This window comes from Pseudomyrmex gracilis, unplaced genomic scaffold (genome assembly GCF_002006095.1).
Source record: "Pseudomyrmex gracilis isolate BER0280 unplaced genomic scaffold, ASM200609v1 scaffold_437, whole genome shotgun sequence".
NCBI lineage: Eukaryota > Metazoa > Arthropoda > Insecta > Hymenoptera > Formicidae > Pseudomyrmex > Pseudomyrmex gracilis.
In genome coordinates, this window is record NW_018021021.1 from 68,609 (window position 1) to 85,237 (window position 16,629).

At 29.5% G+C, this 16,629-nt stretch overlaps 1 protein-coding gene across 1 annotated transcript; it reads left to right on the forward strand.

Moving 5' to 3' along the window:
• The first annotated feature begins 8,656 nt into the window (after positions 1-8,656).
• On the forward strand, positions 8,657-16,305 carry LOC109860633 (aminopeptidase N-like). Its single transcript, XM_020439866.1, has 11 exons — positions 8,657-9,042; positions 9,478-9,912; positions 10,011-10,194; positions 10,637-10,787; positions 11,672-11,765; positions 11,952-12,352; positions 12,959-13,278; positions 14,043-14,230; positions 15,404-15,778; positions 15,953-16,022; positions 16,273-16,305. Exons 1-11 carry the CDS (start codon positions 8,669-8,671, stop codon positions 16,303-16,305), a joined length of 2,625 nt encoding a protein of 874 aa, XP_020295455.1. The 5' UTR covers positions 8,657-8,668.
• The last annotated feature ends 324 nt before the right edge of the window (positions 16,306-16,629 follow it).

The window sequence follows — 16,629 nt, forward strand, 5'->3', positions numbered from 1 at the left end:
TACTTTTTCTCTGAGAAATATCGTAATATCCTCTATAAGAAACGATGCGTTTCCGACACTATCCAACAATACAATAGGTATGGCACATTCATAAGGTATAACTACTGTTGCTACCAGTTGAGTGGACATTACGGGTGTGTTCATTTACAGGACATACACATATATCTTATTCTGAGGAAAGAAAGACATCTGTCCATTTCAATTAAAACTTCGAAAGTGGTCATTTTTATCCTAAATGTGTGTTATCACACTTATATAAATTATCTAAAATCTACTTAAAAATTATTTGTATTTAACATTTGTGCCTACTCTCTCCTCTGTATTATTAATAAGTACTAAGATTATTTATATCANATATGTCATATTTCATTGTTTTTATTGTTAAGTTTTATTGTTTTTATTTTAAGTTTACATTTATGATAAAATAACATTCTAAAATGTATCTAAAATTTTTTAATATATTTTAATGTTAAAAATATATATCTTTATGTATTTTTAAAATTATAGAACTATAAATATGCTTTATACAAGTTCAAATTTATTAATAAAGTTCCTTTTTCTCTAGTGTTCTTTCTAAATGTAAAAAAAAGACGAATGATCTTTTATGGAATCACGTTTTAGTAACGGAAAGTAACGATTCTATACTCGTTACTTCTAAGGAACGGTAACGCGTTACTTTTTACAATTGGTAACGAGTAACGGTAACGAGTTACTTTTTTCAATGGATAACGAGTAACGGTAACGCGTTACTTTTTAGAAGTAACTGTCCCAACCCTGGTTATTACCAGGCGCGGTTTATCCTTTTGGGCGCCGATATGATTTCCGTGTGCTCTTCTATCGTCTGGAGTCTAAGTTTCCAAATAATAAGAGACACGTTTGAGTTTTTTATTGCTTTTATTATTTAAAAAAAGTTTGCTATGCGTTGGCGCGTCGCGTCGCAAGAAAAAAGGGACGTGGAGTCTCCAGGACGTAACAAGATCACTGCCGTAATATATTACTGCCAGTAGTTCTTTTTCGTAAGGGAAAGTACAAAAATTATTTTCTATATATAAGCCGTTTATTTTAAAGTAAACCGATTATCTATTTTACATAATCTGTTAATTTTTTATATAATAGCTTTATTCATGGCATAAACATTGTTGTCTCATCCCGGTAAACAATTTTCTATGTATACCCTTACGAAAAAGAATTACTGGCAGTAGGTAATATATTGCGGCAGTGGTACAAAAAAATTACTGGCATTCTGTGTAATTGCCAGTAATATTCTCAGTGATTCCTGTAATACCTAATAATATTCTTGTGTGATTGTCATAATAATATTTATATTACTGACTTTATTTATATGTAATCGGCAATAGTTCTTTTTCGTAAAGGTAACATTGTATGGACATATTTGGCATATAAATTTGCATAATTATATATAATTATTTTAATTTGTGTATAAGTATATATAAAAACTTTTTAAGTATATATTTTTAAGTATATTTTTTAAGTATATATGAAAATTGTTTACCGGGCGTATAATAGTAATTTTACATATGAAGTGAAAATCAGGGTTTTGTTTTCTAGAGACGTGAACATACTGGCAATAATAAATTATATTAAAAATAATATATATTCAGATTACGGCTTGTCGATGCTTTGTTGTATGATCTTTCGAAAAAAAATAGAAAATCATATGATCAGATAAAATTATGAAGATCGGATGCAATTTTGTATGATTGAGTACACTTTTATAAAAGTTGAATATGATTTTATGAGTTTGTGCAAAATCAGATCCGAAATTAGGCGCTATCTGATTTTATGTGATTCTATATAAATACATAAACGTATGTACGATAGTATATGATTTTTTATATTTATATGTGATCATTTAAAATCAGATTGCGCTAAATTTCGAATCTGATTTTACACGATCACATAAAATCATATCCAACTTATATAAAATCATATTCGACTTATAAAAAAGTTCACACAATCATACAAAAAATTACACGGAAAAAAAAGATTAGCTAGAATAGCAAGAAATTAGTTACTGTATGGCCAGCAAAAAAACATTTGTTAAGTTTAGTAAAATTTTTGTTTTGCCAACAAAACATTTTATTGATGAAACAAAACATTTCGTAGGGTCAACCATTTTTCTTGCTGACCATATAATAGAAAAACGTTTTTTCTCTGTATACATCCGATCCACATATAACCCTACATGATCACATTATTTACCATTTTTTCTCGGGCAATCATTTGTTCTGAATGCTATTAAAGAAAAAGTTGAAATTCGACATATGTTTCTGGTGAAAATGNAAACTACCCCAGCAAACACAAAGTAACAGTAACGTAACATTAATGTTATAATTTTCCACTAAACAATGTAACTGTAATGTAACATGCTTTGTACGTAGCAGGTATATTGTTGAGTGGGAAATTATAACATTAATGTTACGTTACTGTTACTTTGTGTTTGCTGGGTACGCTTTATTGTGAGCCTCAGTATATTTTGAATTACAAGCGCTACTACTTAGGTTGGACCTCTAGCTGTGAATAAGTTTTTTTTTATGATGAACTATTTTGTGTATTTGGTTGTTTTTATATTTTGTAAACCAAATCTTTTAGTTGTAAACTGGTACTGATTTGTCGTGTCCAAATCTTTTGCTTTTTTGGTATTTAACTAAGGATTATTGTATGATAACAAACACGACTTATTAATTATAGCTAGAATCGGAAATGACCGTTTCGGATTTTAATGTTCAATAGTTCGAGAAATGTTATTTATAAAATGAATTTTTTTTTTGCATTAAAATACATTATTTATTTTACGCGCCGGCTTCTATATATGTTGTTACGTTTGATCGCAGGGTCGAAAAAACTCCTTTCGCCAGTTTCAAGACCGGCGTACGTACCCGCGGCAAAAAAAGAACGCGACTTCTCTTTACAACACTTTATTAAAATACATAATATAGCGACAATACAATTCCGGGCGAATTATCGAGGCGCGCCGTCACAACTTGGAGCTTGGTGTCTTCTTAACAACTCCGTCGCCTGGCGACAAACAGACGCATCGCTCGCGCGGTGTTCACTTGGCGCGAGCGACATGCACGCGGTGTCCGCAACAATATGTAATTAAGGATTGCACACATAAATATAAATATACAAATCTCACGTTAAATAAAGTCAAAGTATCTAGGTATAAAAATTTATATAATGTAAGAGAAAAATTGATATCATGCAATACCATTCAGTGTTTTATGTGAGAATATAACAATTACTAAGTCACCAGTATTTTTAAAATGTTAATGGTAAGGTAGAGGTTCTTATGTTTGTTCTAAAAAAATAGTTTTTTCAATTTAGTTATAATAAAAATATTAGTTGCACTAAAAGTATCGTATTACTTTTTAAGGTTTTCTTAATTTCTTACACAATGCAATTGTTTTCAAAAAGTTCCGTTGTGAACACATTTATATACATGCATTTGTGTCTTCCATTTTATTCGCGTTTTGCGACTAATGTAGAACAACGATTTTTAACGTATATTACAATCGCAATTGTTTCTTAGAAGCACTATTAAGTAAAAACGGAAATGTGATTACGTTACTCAGAGTAAGTCACTAATGGTACATAAGTTTTAGCGAAGAAGAGAGAGACTACTATTGATTTTTACATACTGGTTACGCGTAAAATAGAAGAGAATCAATGAAATTCCATTCTTATATCTTGTTTTAACAAATTCTGGTTAGTTGATTCTTTTATGTCTTATGTAATATGCAAAATTACATGTTCATCTATAATTATGTAACATTTGGAACATTGTTTATTTAAAAAAGCACATAACAAAATTGAAACATACTTATACAATTTGTGATAGTGTCTTTTATGCGTGAACAATTAACAAATGTAAACACGAAACACTTTATGTTTAACGTGCACAAACAACAATAAAACATAAAACAATGACGAAAATAGTTGTACTTTTTAATCAATGTGTTAACATATTCGATGTAAATTTGTTTCTCTCACTTCTTGTGAGATACTTTTTTTTGTGTTACACGCTTTCCACTTTGTTTTTCTTTTGAAATCCATTATTTCAAACAGACTTGTTTAAAATATTGTAAAATGTATGTTGAGTGAGTGCTGTTGTGCGTAATTGTACTGATAATATATACATATAAGGCAAATTCCCTAATTTGTTTATTTTCATAGATATCATGCATGTTTCAATATATAGCACATATATAGCTCATAAATCATATATAGGTCACTCTATCAAAAAAAAGCGACATAATGGCGGTGTTTTCTTCAAGAGTTTGATGGTAAAACAAACGTTGTAAACGAAATAAAGTAGCTAAATACTTTCTTAGTAACAAATTCAGTTTAATTGATAATACCTTAATTCAAACAACAATGTACAAAAAAAATCACAGATAAAAGAAAGGAAAAACCTAGAAAAAGTAACAAAAGAATAAACTTTGCCAATTTCTAATGAATACAACGATATCGAAATGTACTATTTGACAAACGTTCTTGCGTTATACGCTTAAGACAAAGTAATGCAAGTTTGTTATATGATAACAAATTGATTCGAAGTACGTAGAGATCGTCAATATGTACAGATTTCTTAATCGCGATTATTCGATAATTTCATTAGCAAAGGATAAGGAATTTCGACAAGTGACAAGCCAATACAGATTTTCTATGAAAGACGATAAGTTTCTAGAAACGACAGATGTGCTATAAACTCGTGAAATTTCAATATATTGACGCTATAGTGTCTTATGTATGAAAGTTTTGACGTGCTATGGCGAATCGGAATTTGTTCGGAATCACTGTATTGCAAGTCTTTGTCGACTTCAATGCGGCAGGCAGCCGACAGCTCACGTGACTTCGTATCGCTCGTAAAAGTAAGTCAATATACGACCTTGTCAACAGCTGATGACACTTAGGTGTTCGCAAATAATATTCTGCTTATTCAAAGCAGCTACACGATTTTTATTTTTTTATGAAGATAGCCCCAGAGAATTTGCGGATTCTATTTGCGGTTTGTGTCTTTTGACGGCGTCCTATGGGTTGTTTTTGATAAGGAAAAGCTTCTGCATTATGTAGTCAAGCTATCACGTTACAAAATATATATGTATGCGTTGGACTTTATGTAGTGCTTTTTTTTGAACTTGTTTAAACTAAGCATAAAGCTCCAAATGTATTTTAGTAGTCCAGCGTTTTGTGAGCGCTTCCGCAGATTCAGTAGTCTGTTTTACATTGCTGTAAAGAAAAAGTACACTTCTCGACACATTATTGGATAAAATTTGAAGTATATTACTTAAGTTACGTATGTATTTTTTGGCAAGTATTATGTATAACTGTGTTTATTGCTTACAGAAAAGTATTATTGAGGCATCACTGATTAATTATTGTCGTTAAGTAACTTAATTCTTAAATCACAGTGAGTTTTAGTAATTTACTTACTACTGTGTCAATAATTTTCAGTAGTTTAGTAATTGTAGTATGCGTGTTTGATAATTTCTGAATGATTCTTCAGTAATTTAATACACGACTCAATTGCTGGACCAGTAAATGAGTCGTGGAATAAATTACTGAAGAATCCTTGAAAAATTATGTAATGAATTACTTGCTAAGTAAAAGAACTATGTGATTCATTACTCAGACTTAATAATAAATCACTGATTCAATAATATGGCTGCAAAATAAATTAAGTTTTGAAGCTCTATGATGAATAATTGCCTGAATGATTTAGCTGTGACAAAACTTACCGGCACATTTATAATAATACAATACGAGAAATATTTTTATCCATTGTGGCAGGTATATTGCACTGCAATAGTTTTAAAAAAATAATAATTTAAATAGATAAAATCAAATGTGTAAAATAGCTTGAGAATAAGTAGATAAAAATAATTTCGATTTATTACGGAACAAGTCGTCTCGCGGACTGAGCAAGAAGACTGCGAATATAGAGATGTCGAGTTGAAATTATCTTTAAGATTTTTTTTGGTCTGGTTCTTTTCCATGGAGTTCATCGGTCGATCGGCGAGATGATTTGCCTCCGAAACTTAATTTGAGTAAAACCTCGAATTAATTTCTCTTCCACAAAACTATGTGCCAGTGGTATTTGTTTTCTTTTAGTAAAAAATTCCACTTGGATTCTAGATAGAATCTATTTCTCGATTTTAAATCGCACAACGTTACATTACTAATTGAAATTGATATAAAATTTCCAAAGAGAATCTAATATAGTTTAGAAAAATCTACTTATTTTTTGAATAAATCCCAAACAAATTTTTAAGCACTCACAAATAGTAATTTATTCAGTCATCAGAAATAAGTCCTTAGTAATTATCTAATAATTTTCAGTAATTTGCCAAATTATTCCTGGATCATAGATTACTAGTAAATTATTTATCACTTTGGCTTAATAATTATAAGTAGTAAATTTCTGTAAAAGATATTTAAATGTACTACGATAACGTGATAAATGTCGTATGAGTTACAAGTATGACTATGCATTACAAGTAATTTCACACTTCTCATCAAAATAACAAAATTGCACAAACTAGAATTGTATATTTAAAGTTACAATAAATGTCAAATAATTATCTTGCATCAATCAGTACAGACTTTTACTAATGAAAATTTTACTATTAATTAATTGATTTTTCAAAAATTCTCTCTGTAAAACCTTTTCTTGCATCTTGATTAAATGATTATGTCGTGTCTCTATTTTTGTCAGGCAACTCTGTAAAGTCGTACAACATCTTTTTCAAAGAAAGGCTACCGAAAAATACAACGCTCGCGATGAACGTGACATCACGCAAGTCACTGCGAACTTTTGCGTAAAACGGAAAAAATAAAATCTGGATTATAGCGATTTTAAATGCAGTTCCGAATATTTATTCAGCAAACAAATTCTATGCATTTTTATCAGTGGAATATCTGCATATTTACAATATTTTATACTAAGATTTGTGAATTAAAAACATTATTTCAAATGTAGATTTCAAAGAAAACTATCTAATTATTAAATAAAACAGTCTGTATGTAGAATTATATTCTCATATTTAACCGTGAAAACGACATATATAAAACCACATTTCTATCATCATACACGTACATAGAAGAGAACAAAAATAAGGTCGTTTTCCCAAACACAGATGTTTACTTTCTGGCACGTAGATATTGTTCCACTGAAACGATCGTTTCTTAGTTTTCGAGAATATCTCGAAGAGGTAAGATCGCGCAAACGTTACGGGTTTGATCTCGTTGTACTAGAAGTTCATACTAATATTTCTTGCAAGATTTATATCTTAATGCATTGAATATCACTGTATAGAAGATGGTAAGTTCTTACTCCTTTGTTTTCTTATATTTGTTGAATATTTACAAGTGTTATAAAATATAACGTTTCTAATCGTATGCAAATATCTGACAGTCAATATCGAACCATAAGTTTATTATGCAATGCAAAACGCGCTCAAAACTAATTAAGGTAGTTCTATCACGTAGGGCCAGATTTCGTGAGTGGTTAAAAAAAGCGGTTTATTAAAAGTTACAAGAAAAATCGCGTACTATGCATAACTAAAAATATAATTATTAATGAAATCAGTTAAACTATTTTACATCACATTGAGTATAATTGCGGCGTTGCCACATATGGCGGCTATACTACGTACAGATTAAAATTTTGATATTTATCAATTTAGATCAATTTATTAAATTAAATTGGTTGGTAACGTTGTTATTTGTTTCAATGTCTACTTAGTAGACAGTTTGAAAATATAGTTGGTACTTTTTGGAAAAGATCTCAAGTCTACCCGAGCAAAAATGGATTAGATCTATCTTAAATTTAACGAAATAAAAAAAACTGGAAAAATAAATCTACTTAAATCTAAATTAAATCTGAATAAATATAAAGTAAATCTAAATAAATATAAGTCGATCTATAAAAATTTACACTTTTATTTATTATTAGATTTACTCTCAATCTCTTAAGACCTATTATATTAAATCACCTCAATACGAACACAAAGAATTTACGTATACTACATATGTCAATGTTTTATATCTTTATTCAACTTAATATGTTTCATTAAAGTGGTCGATTACCAACTGTTTTTTGTTTTAAAAAATTGAAGATTGGTTCAGACAATACTATATAAAAAATTAGAATTTATGTCAGAACTTTTGTCTCGTGATAGAACTACCTTAAACAGGTTTCTCGAATGTAGTTTTGTTGCAAAAATGTCAAATATTGTCGAACACATGGGGTATACAGTACAACTGTACTTTGTTTTCTTATTCGTCTCTTTGTATGTCGGATTGGTAAAACTACATCCGTGATATGTGTTGTGATGTGTATGCGTGATAAAAATAAAAAACATCTTTTCTGATAAACATACTCATAATGGTCACACATCTGCGACTGCTGTTTGTGCATTTGATATTGCAAACGTTCGTTGTTTTATACTAATTTGCGTATTACTTTTTTTTAATGTGTGTCTGTATTTCTCGTTTAACAAACAAAATACTTTTGTAGGCACGCATTACGCAAATGCTTATAATCTTCGGAACACTATGCTCACTATCTGGTATCGGAATAACTTCTTCTATTGATGAGAATTTGTCTCAGACATCACAGTGTGTACACCCGATAAATTATACTATGTTCTTAGAAATACAAGAAACTACTGTTTTTGTCAATTCCACTGTTGTACTAAATGTGTCATGCGACCAGCAATACATTAAATTACTAATTGGACGTTATTGTAATATACAAGATTTAAATGTTACAAAGTTCTATATGTCTATACCACATTTGCAAGTCACTATATCACAGTTAAATACTACCAAAAATCGATTCAAAAATGTAGATATTAATTTCCCCAAACAACAGTGCAAAGGTTCTGTATGTCGTGCGAGACGAAACGAAAAAGTACCTATACAATCTGGAAAATACGTGATAAATTCAAAGTATAAGTGTGCCTCAAAAGGAATTGCGATGGTTTTTATATACTTAAACCAAAGTGTAACAAACGAGTAAGTGCATAAAAATTTATTGCATAGTAACATATTTATAATGGTGCAAACTATATACAATTTCATAGTTAAACTACATCTATTTCTACAGTATCAAAATATTAGTCACTAGATATTTTTAATTTTAAATATTGCAAGAAAAAATGGTTTACTATATATGATATTACTAGGTTTTACCTTATTTAATACAGTTCCTAAATTTATTTTATAATTTATATACTAATATAATATAAAGTCATTTACTAAATACAGTTAATAATATTATATATTTTTCTAAACAGCATTGTTATTTACTAAATAGACTTACATTCTTTTAGTAATACATTTTTTTGTGTTTGTTTTTGTAATAATAATTCTTATATTTTTAATAAGATGTTAGTAGTTTTTATTACCGTACTATTGTGATTTTGTTCTATCTGATTTTGTTTTTATTAGATTTCTGTTTTTATCGCGTATTCCTGCTGAATGGATATTTCCATATTGGGAAAATCCAGCTACCAAGGCTAGATTTACCATTCGAATTAAACATACGAACACAAGTACAGCTCTAATAAATATACCTGAAACGTTTGAAAGTACACTTTATAAAGTATTTTCTACCACATCTTTAATATCTATGCATTCGGTTGCATTAATTGTCATACCAAATGTATATAAGACACTTACCAACTTAAGAAACGATACCGTTATTATTGAAAGCGACTTAAAAAATAGCACATTCTATGCACGAATTCTTATACTTGATATCGTCAGACTTCTCAGAAACATGTGGTATTATATCATTCCACAGTCTTATGTTCATTACTTACTACTTCCAATAACCGCAACTCATTACGAAAATATAGTAATTCCTAGGTTTGTTTTCTTGAGGTAAGATGCATAATTCAATACAAAAACGAGTTTCTACAATATAACTCTGTACACACTGAGAAAATTGTACTGGCAATAACAATTATTTTTATTTTTAGTGAAGGTAACATTATATACGACAGAGAAGTAGATTCCATTATAAAAGAAAGAAAAGCAACATGTTCCGTAGCACGGAGTGTAATACAAGAAATGTTTAGTGATCGGTTAGTTCCGTTGAGACAGTCTGATGTTTGGTTTATTGAAGGATTTTCAACAGTATACGGAGTTCATATTCGCGATCAGGTTAGATTATTCTTGTGCAGTATTTATTTAACCATTTTTACATAAATAGGATAGTTAAAAACCAGTGTTAATTTTAGAAATAATGTGGATTGTTTACATTGATAGTAATATATTCATCTTTCAGTTTTTTTGAAATGTTACGCAGTATGACATATTAGTATTAAAGTATGAAAACATATGTATATATAATGTTTGTGTGTGGAGAATAATTTACATACTTTCTTCCTCACTTTGCTACTAGATTTCCTGTGTTTTCATTTAACTTTTTAATCAAGAGTATCATCAATTTACTAATATAGCTCTTGGAGATATTCATGATTAAAACGATAAGTGAAAACACAGGAAATTTATTACACTAATACATTACTTACATACTACCTGAGATGCTTAAGTATGTACTCATCATCAAAATATATTGTACCTTACTTTGTCTTCTTGATAGTATTACAATACATCTTTACTAAAGTCGATTGTGGTCCAAACACGACGGATATTTTTCGATTATGTAGAAGCAATTACAAAGGAATCTCCATTTCGAGAAAATTCACTCATATCACGCAATTCAACTCTTACTAAACTGTGGCGAGAAAAAGGTAAAGAACGAGAAATTTATTGAGTACTCTTATTTCTTTAACTCAACGTTTACAAAATGATAGGCCAAAAAGTATCAGATCTTACTCTATATCTTTTAAAAATAATGTTCTTTTAAAAACCATATTCTAAAAATACTGTACAAAGTTACAGCTACTCATTATCTTTACTATGTTTATTGTAAGTGAACATTTTTGGAGTTTGGTCGTAGTTTGCTTTGTACCACGTCTAAAACATGTGTCGCTTTAGTGCGACAGACTGTATAATTGTTAATACAAAAGAAAACTGTGTTAATTGTAGTTAAAATTTTGTACCTTACTTATATTGAAAGCTTGTACTTTTATATTTCATGTAGTTTGAAATATGATAAAATCTAAATCGATTAACAATTTTCAAACTAATGTAATACGTGATATAATATTTCTGGTACTTTTATATGTAAACAAACAATAATAATTTATAAACATCGGAAATTGTATTTGTACTTGTAGTACAAATTAGAGAAAAATACTCTTATTGAAAGCTTGATGATATTGTGTGAATATGTAGATCAAAGAATAGAAGTATTACTAAAGTGGTACTGTAGTTCCAGTAAACACAAAGTAACGTAACGTAACATTAATGGTATAATTTTTCACTCTCCAATATAACTGCTACGTACAAAGCGTGTAACATCACATATACATTGTTAAGTGAAAAATTATAACATTTATTACCTTACTGTTATTTTGTGTTTACTGGAAATTATACGAACAGATGAATAAAATAAAATTTAAATTTTTATGTGTGTTAGAGTTAAATAAGCTTCAATTTGTAAACGTATTAATTATTATAATTTTTTTTTACATAAAATTTTAAAACTGTAACAGTATGAATTATGTTGTAGCATTCAGTACTTTATATATGCTGAATACCGTCTTTGAACAAGATGTTCTATATACTTTTCTGTTTCAAGAAGCCGTACACTTATATTATTACAGGTGAGTATATATAAATCATTAGAGTACAAAGAATTTTAACAATTTTTAATTAATATTTTAATTCTTTACATTATATTTTAGTAAAGCTGTCCATACTTTATAATAAACATTAAATATTATTTTTAAACTTTACAGCAAGCATTACTCCTATATTTTGTATTTTAATTATATTATACTTGTTATCAGGAATAATACATCAAACAACACGTACATCAACTTGTCACTTCTTGATAAGTTATGGAATAGAAATTTTGAGACGTATTCTTTATATAAGAATGTTTCATACATAAAATCGTCAGATATCAAATATATGATAACTTTATGGACAACACAAAGTGGTTATCCTGTGATACAAGTAGACCAACACAATGATACACAGTCTGTGTCTGCAATGATTAGAGACTGTTTCGACGTTAATACCACTGTCAAAACGCTGTGCAAACAAAAATGGTGGATACCTGTGACCTTTAAAAAATTATTAAACACACAAGTTCTTTCCACTCATTATCATATCCTAAAACCAGACAGTAAAATGTTTTTATCGCTACTTCATGAAAATCAGATTACCATTGTCGTGGACCAATTAGGTAATGTAATTATGAGCTCTTTATTTATTATTATATATACTATATACATGTATATATATAGTGAGTTCCAGAATTTTTGTATCATCTCTTATAAACAGATAGAAGAACTAAAATTGAGTCAAGAATTTCTTTATCATTTTGCTAGATTCGCAATAGGTACCGAGATCGTAATTAACAAATATCCACGAATAAGCGTGCATGTGGCTGTTGTACACGCGTAAGACAGTTTGGCGCGTTTCGCACGATTACATTGTATATATCATAGTATATGCTGTAATATTAGCTGTTCCCATATGTTGCTACAAATAATATCGTAAGCGCGCGAAGCGCACTGGGCTGTCTTACTTGCATAAGATAGCCCGATGCTTATTCGCGGATATTTGGTAATTACAATCTCAGTAACTACTTGCAAATTTAGCAAAATGGTAAAGGACTTTTTGACTCAGGTTTAGTCTTATCTGTCTACGAAAAATGGTTTACCAATTCTGGGACACCTAGTATATAGTAAATCTCTTTTTACTATCTTATTACAGTTAATGCTACTATTATAATGGTTGTTTCTCGCTTTCTCTTATTTTATCTCTCTAAACAATTTTTTTGTCGTAGGATATCGCGTAAATTATGATCGTTATTCTTGGAAGAACATTGCTCTTTTTCTTAAAACCGGAGGGTCTAAAATCGCAGAATTGTCTGACGTCACTTTAGCACAACTTCTCGACGATGCTTTTTATTTTTTGGTGCAAAATACAAAGTATAACGAAAATAATGTTCCAGATAAAATTGATCTGGACATATATCTTGAACTTGCAAGCAGTATATTTCATGGAAACAATTCCTATACAGCGTGGTATCCTGTACTTATTGCACTTGAAAACATGTCGAAGATTGTTCCGTTCCCAGAAAGTGTTCTTTCAAGAAATATCAAGGTAAATAATAATATATTTAGTACATTACGAAAGTAAATGATTGCAAGCTCATTGTCAACTAGAAAATAAAATAGGTTAGAAAAATAAATTATACTATATATATATATATATATATTATATATGTATATATACTACAGTATATATATATTATATACAGGGTGTCCCAGAATTGCCGTACAATCTCTCGTAGGCAGATAGAAGGAATAAAACTGAGTCGAAAAGTCTTGAATCATTTTTTTCTATTATTTATAATAAAAGAGTAATTATTGAGTAAATCAGGCCAATGAGCGCCGACCTTTAGCCAGGCGCACGTCAGTGAACTGCGCGGAGTGCTCACACACACCAGGCGCGTAACTCACTGACGTGCGTCTGGCTAAAGGTCTGCGCTGATTGGCCTGATTTATTCTATAATTACTCCTGTATTATAAGTAATAGAAAAAAATGGTTCAGAACTGTATACGAATGCTATCTAAAACAACAAATATTCGATATTTTTTGTTTAAAACAGTAAGTTTTATAAAAACTATTAGCAATACATGTAAATATTAAATAGAAAAAATAATTTTGTAATCCTTATAAACATACATATACCTTAAAAAAGAATAAAAAAATTGCTATATATTAAGATGTCACAAAACTAGTAGAATTTACAATAGTTTAGATATGGAACACTAAGTAACACAAAGATATTGTTAAATAATTATATATTAAAGACACTTGGAAATTAACACTATGTTACAAGATGACATCTTTTGCTTTTATAGAATAAACTCCTGGAAATATTGAATAAGTTTCTTGATGACATATCATATACACATTCTTCGGAAAATAGTGCCAATAATCAATTCTATCATGAAGTTTTAAAATGGACATGCATCCTTGATAGTTTAAAGTGCAAAAAACATGTTATTAGAACATTCGATGTGCATTCTTGGGATCCTGCAAAATACAAGTACGTTATTCTATTTTCTTAATAGCAACTTGACGTTCGTTGAAATTACAAAGATATTACCGTGCTACTGGATTTATATCTATGGAATAACACTAATGGATGAGACTTTAAGAAAAGTTATATTTATTTAAGTAAAGTCCTAGATAGCCAACTGAGTGCAAATTGTTGGTAATTTGCCACAAATATTGCTCGTTTTTCATAGGCACATTGTGAAAATATTGCAAAAAAGTGGCATCATGACTAACGACGATCCTGCAATGATTGCACTTAGATGATTCGCTATAACGTAACAGTTTTGTCAAAATAAAAGGTTGTAAATAATATTTGTCAAAACTTGCAAAAAAGTCGTTATGCATTTCCATAAGTATATGCATGAATTACAATGATTTCTTCATATGCAAGTATATTACTATATATTTTAAACATCACATAGCTAAAATGTTTGTCTCACTTATTGGACAATTTTTTTTTGAAATTAACTTTGCAAATATACTGCTAAGATAATTCGCCATATCGTTATTCTTTTGCCAAAATAATAGTTNCAAAATAATTTTGCAAACAATTACAAATATTTTATAAACGATCAATGATCTACATCTATTTCATAAAATATATTTGTATAATTGCAAATTACAATTTTAGTGCAAAATTTTGTCACATAATTTTGTAAATGGTTTCTTATCAGGGATAAGTTTTCAGCATTGTAAGAAAATAGTGTATTTTGTTTTCAGTACGTTCTTGCCAGCAACGTACTGAAGGTACGTAGGCCAATACGAGCCATTCCCAGGTTGTTNTGCAGGAATAAGCGTGCATGTATATATATATATATACACATGTATGAAATTCACATGTAAATTATTTTTACAAGTGAGTTTTTTGAATTGAAATTTCAATTCATAAAATCATATAGGATGCTAGATTTGCATCTCGTATATGAAAGATCCCAAATACCCCCCTAACTAATTTGAAAATATTGCGAAAAAAACTCCTCGGCCAGGAGTCGAACCTGGAATCTCCGGCTTTCCGTCCCATCGCCTTCCCTGGGCCACCTTAGGCCACCGAGGCACTTGGAGTTTGTCTCGCAATATCCGTATATAAATCGATGTTCTGATAATTTTATATAATATATTTATATAATATATATATTTTATATAATATATTTTTTTCTTGCAGACTGTTGTCAAGTTGGCAGAAGTGGATATATTGCCAAAGACTAATGGTAGACACTTTCACTTATGTAACATCTACTGTGTGGGAAGATATAGTCAAAATATACCAGACACAAGGAAAACTAGAACAACTTTTTGAATTCTTACCTTGCTCTAAACAGTACAAGAATCTGTTGTCTTTTCTCTCGGTTCTTCATCGTAATTCTTTAATAATACGTACAAGTAGTTTAAATGCAGACAATGGTTATGTTTACAAAGAAATTGTACATGAAAAGAAAAGTGTTACTGTTACTTTACTTTTTAAAATTTTTGCTATGCATTCAAAAAATATGTCAGCGCTTGATGTTATACGAATCGGACTAGAAAATGGAATAGGAAGGTAAAAAGATTATTTTTTATGTAGAAGCATTTTTATGCAATAAAACGATTATCTAGTTTACATAATCTGTATATTTTTTATAACAACTTTATTCTATATTATTCTCATGTCGTATTGTATAATGTATAAGAGTAATTTTACATTTGAAGTGAAAATTTGGTTTTTGTTTTCTAGAGACGTGAACATATTAGCAATAATAAATTCTATTATTAATAACATATATTCAGACGACGGTCTGTTAAGGGTATGTTGTATGATTTTTTTATTTTTTGTAGTCATATATGCAAAACAGTATTTCCGTATTTTTTACATATATACAGAGTGTCCGACAATTAGTATAAAATCTCTCGTAGGCAGGAAGGCGAATCTCTCGTAGAAGTAGTAAACTCACAAAAAGTCGAGAATCACTTTTTTCGGTTACATATAATAAAAAAGTAATTAGTAAATAATCAACCACGCGCATGGTGTGCGTAAGCGCTCCGTGCGGCTCACAGGCGAGCGTCCTGCTAAAGGTCGGCGCTGAGTAGCCAGATTTATTCACTAAGTACTTTTTATTATATGTAATAGAAAAAGATAATTTAGGACTTTTCGCCTCAGATTTACTTCTTCTATCTGCCTACAAGAGATTTTACACTAATTGTCAAACACCATGTATATATGTATGTATATAATAAAAAATGTAAAGAGGTATAGTGTTATCTAGATTCATACCTGCTTTTGATATAAGGAAAAAATAATTTCTCAAGAAACAATGGAAAATCATATACGAGTATATGTGGGTCGGATTGGCAATTTTGTATGATCGTGTACACTTGTATATGAGTCGAATATGATTTTATATAAGTTGGATA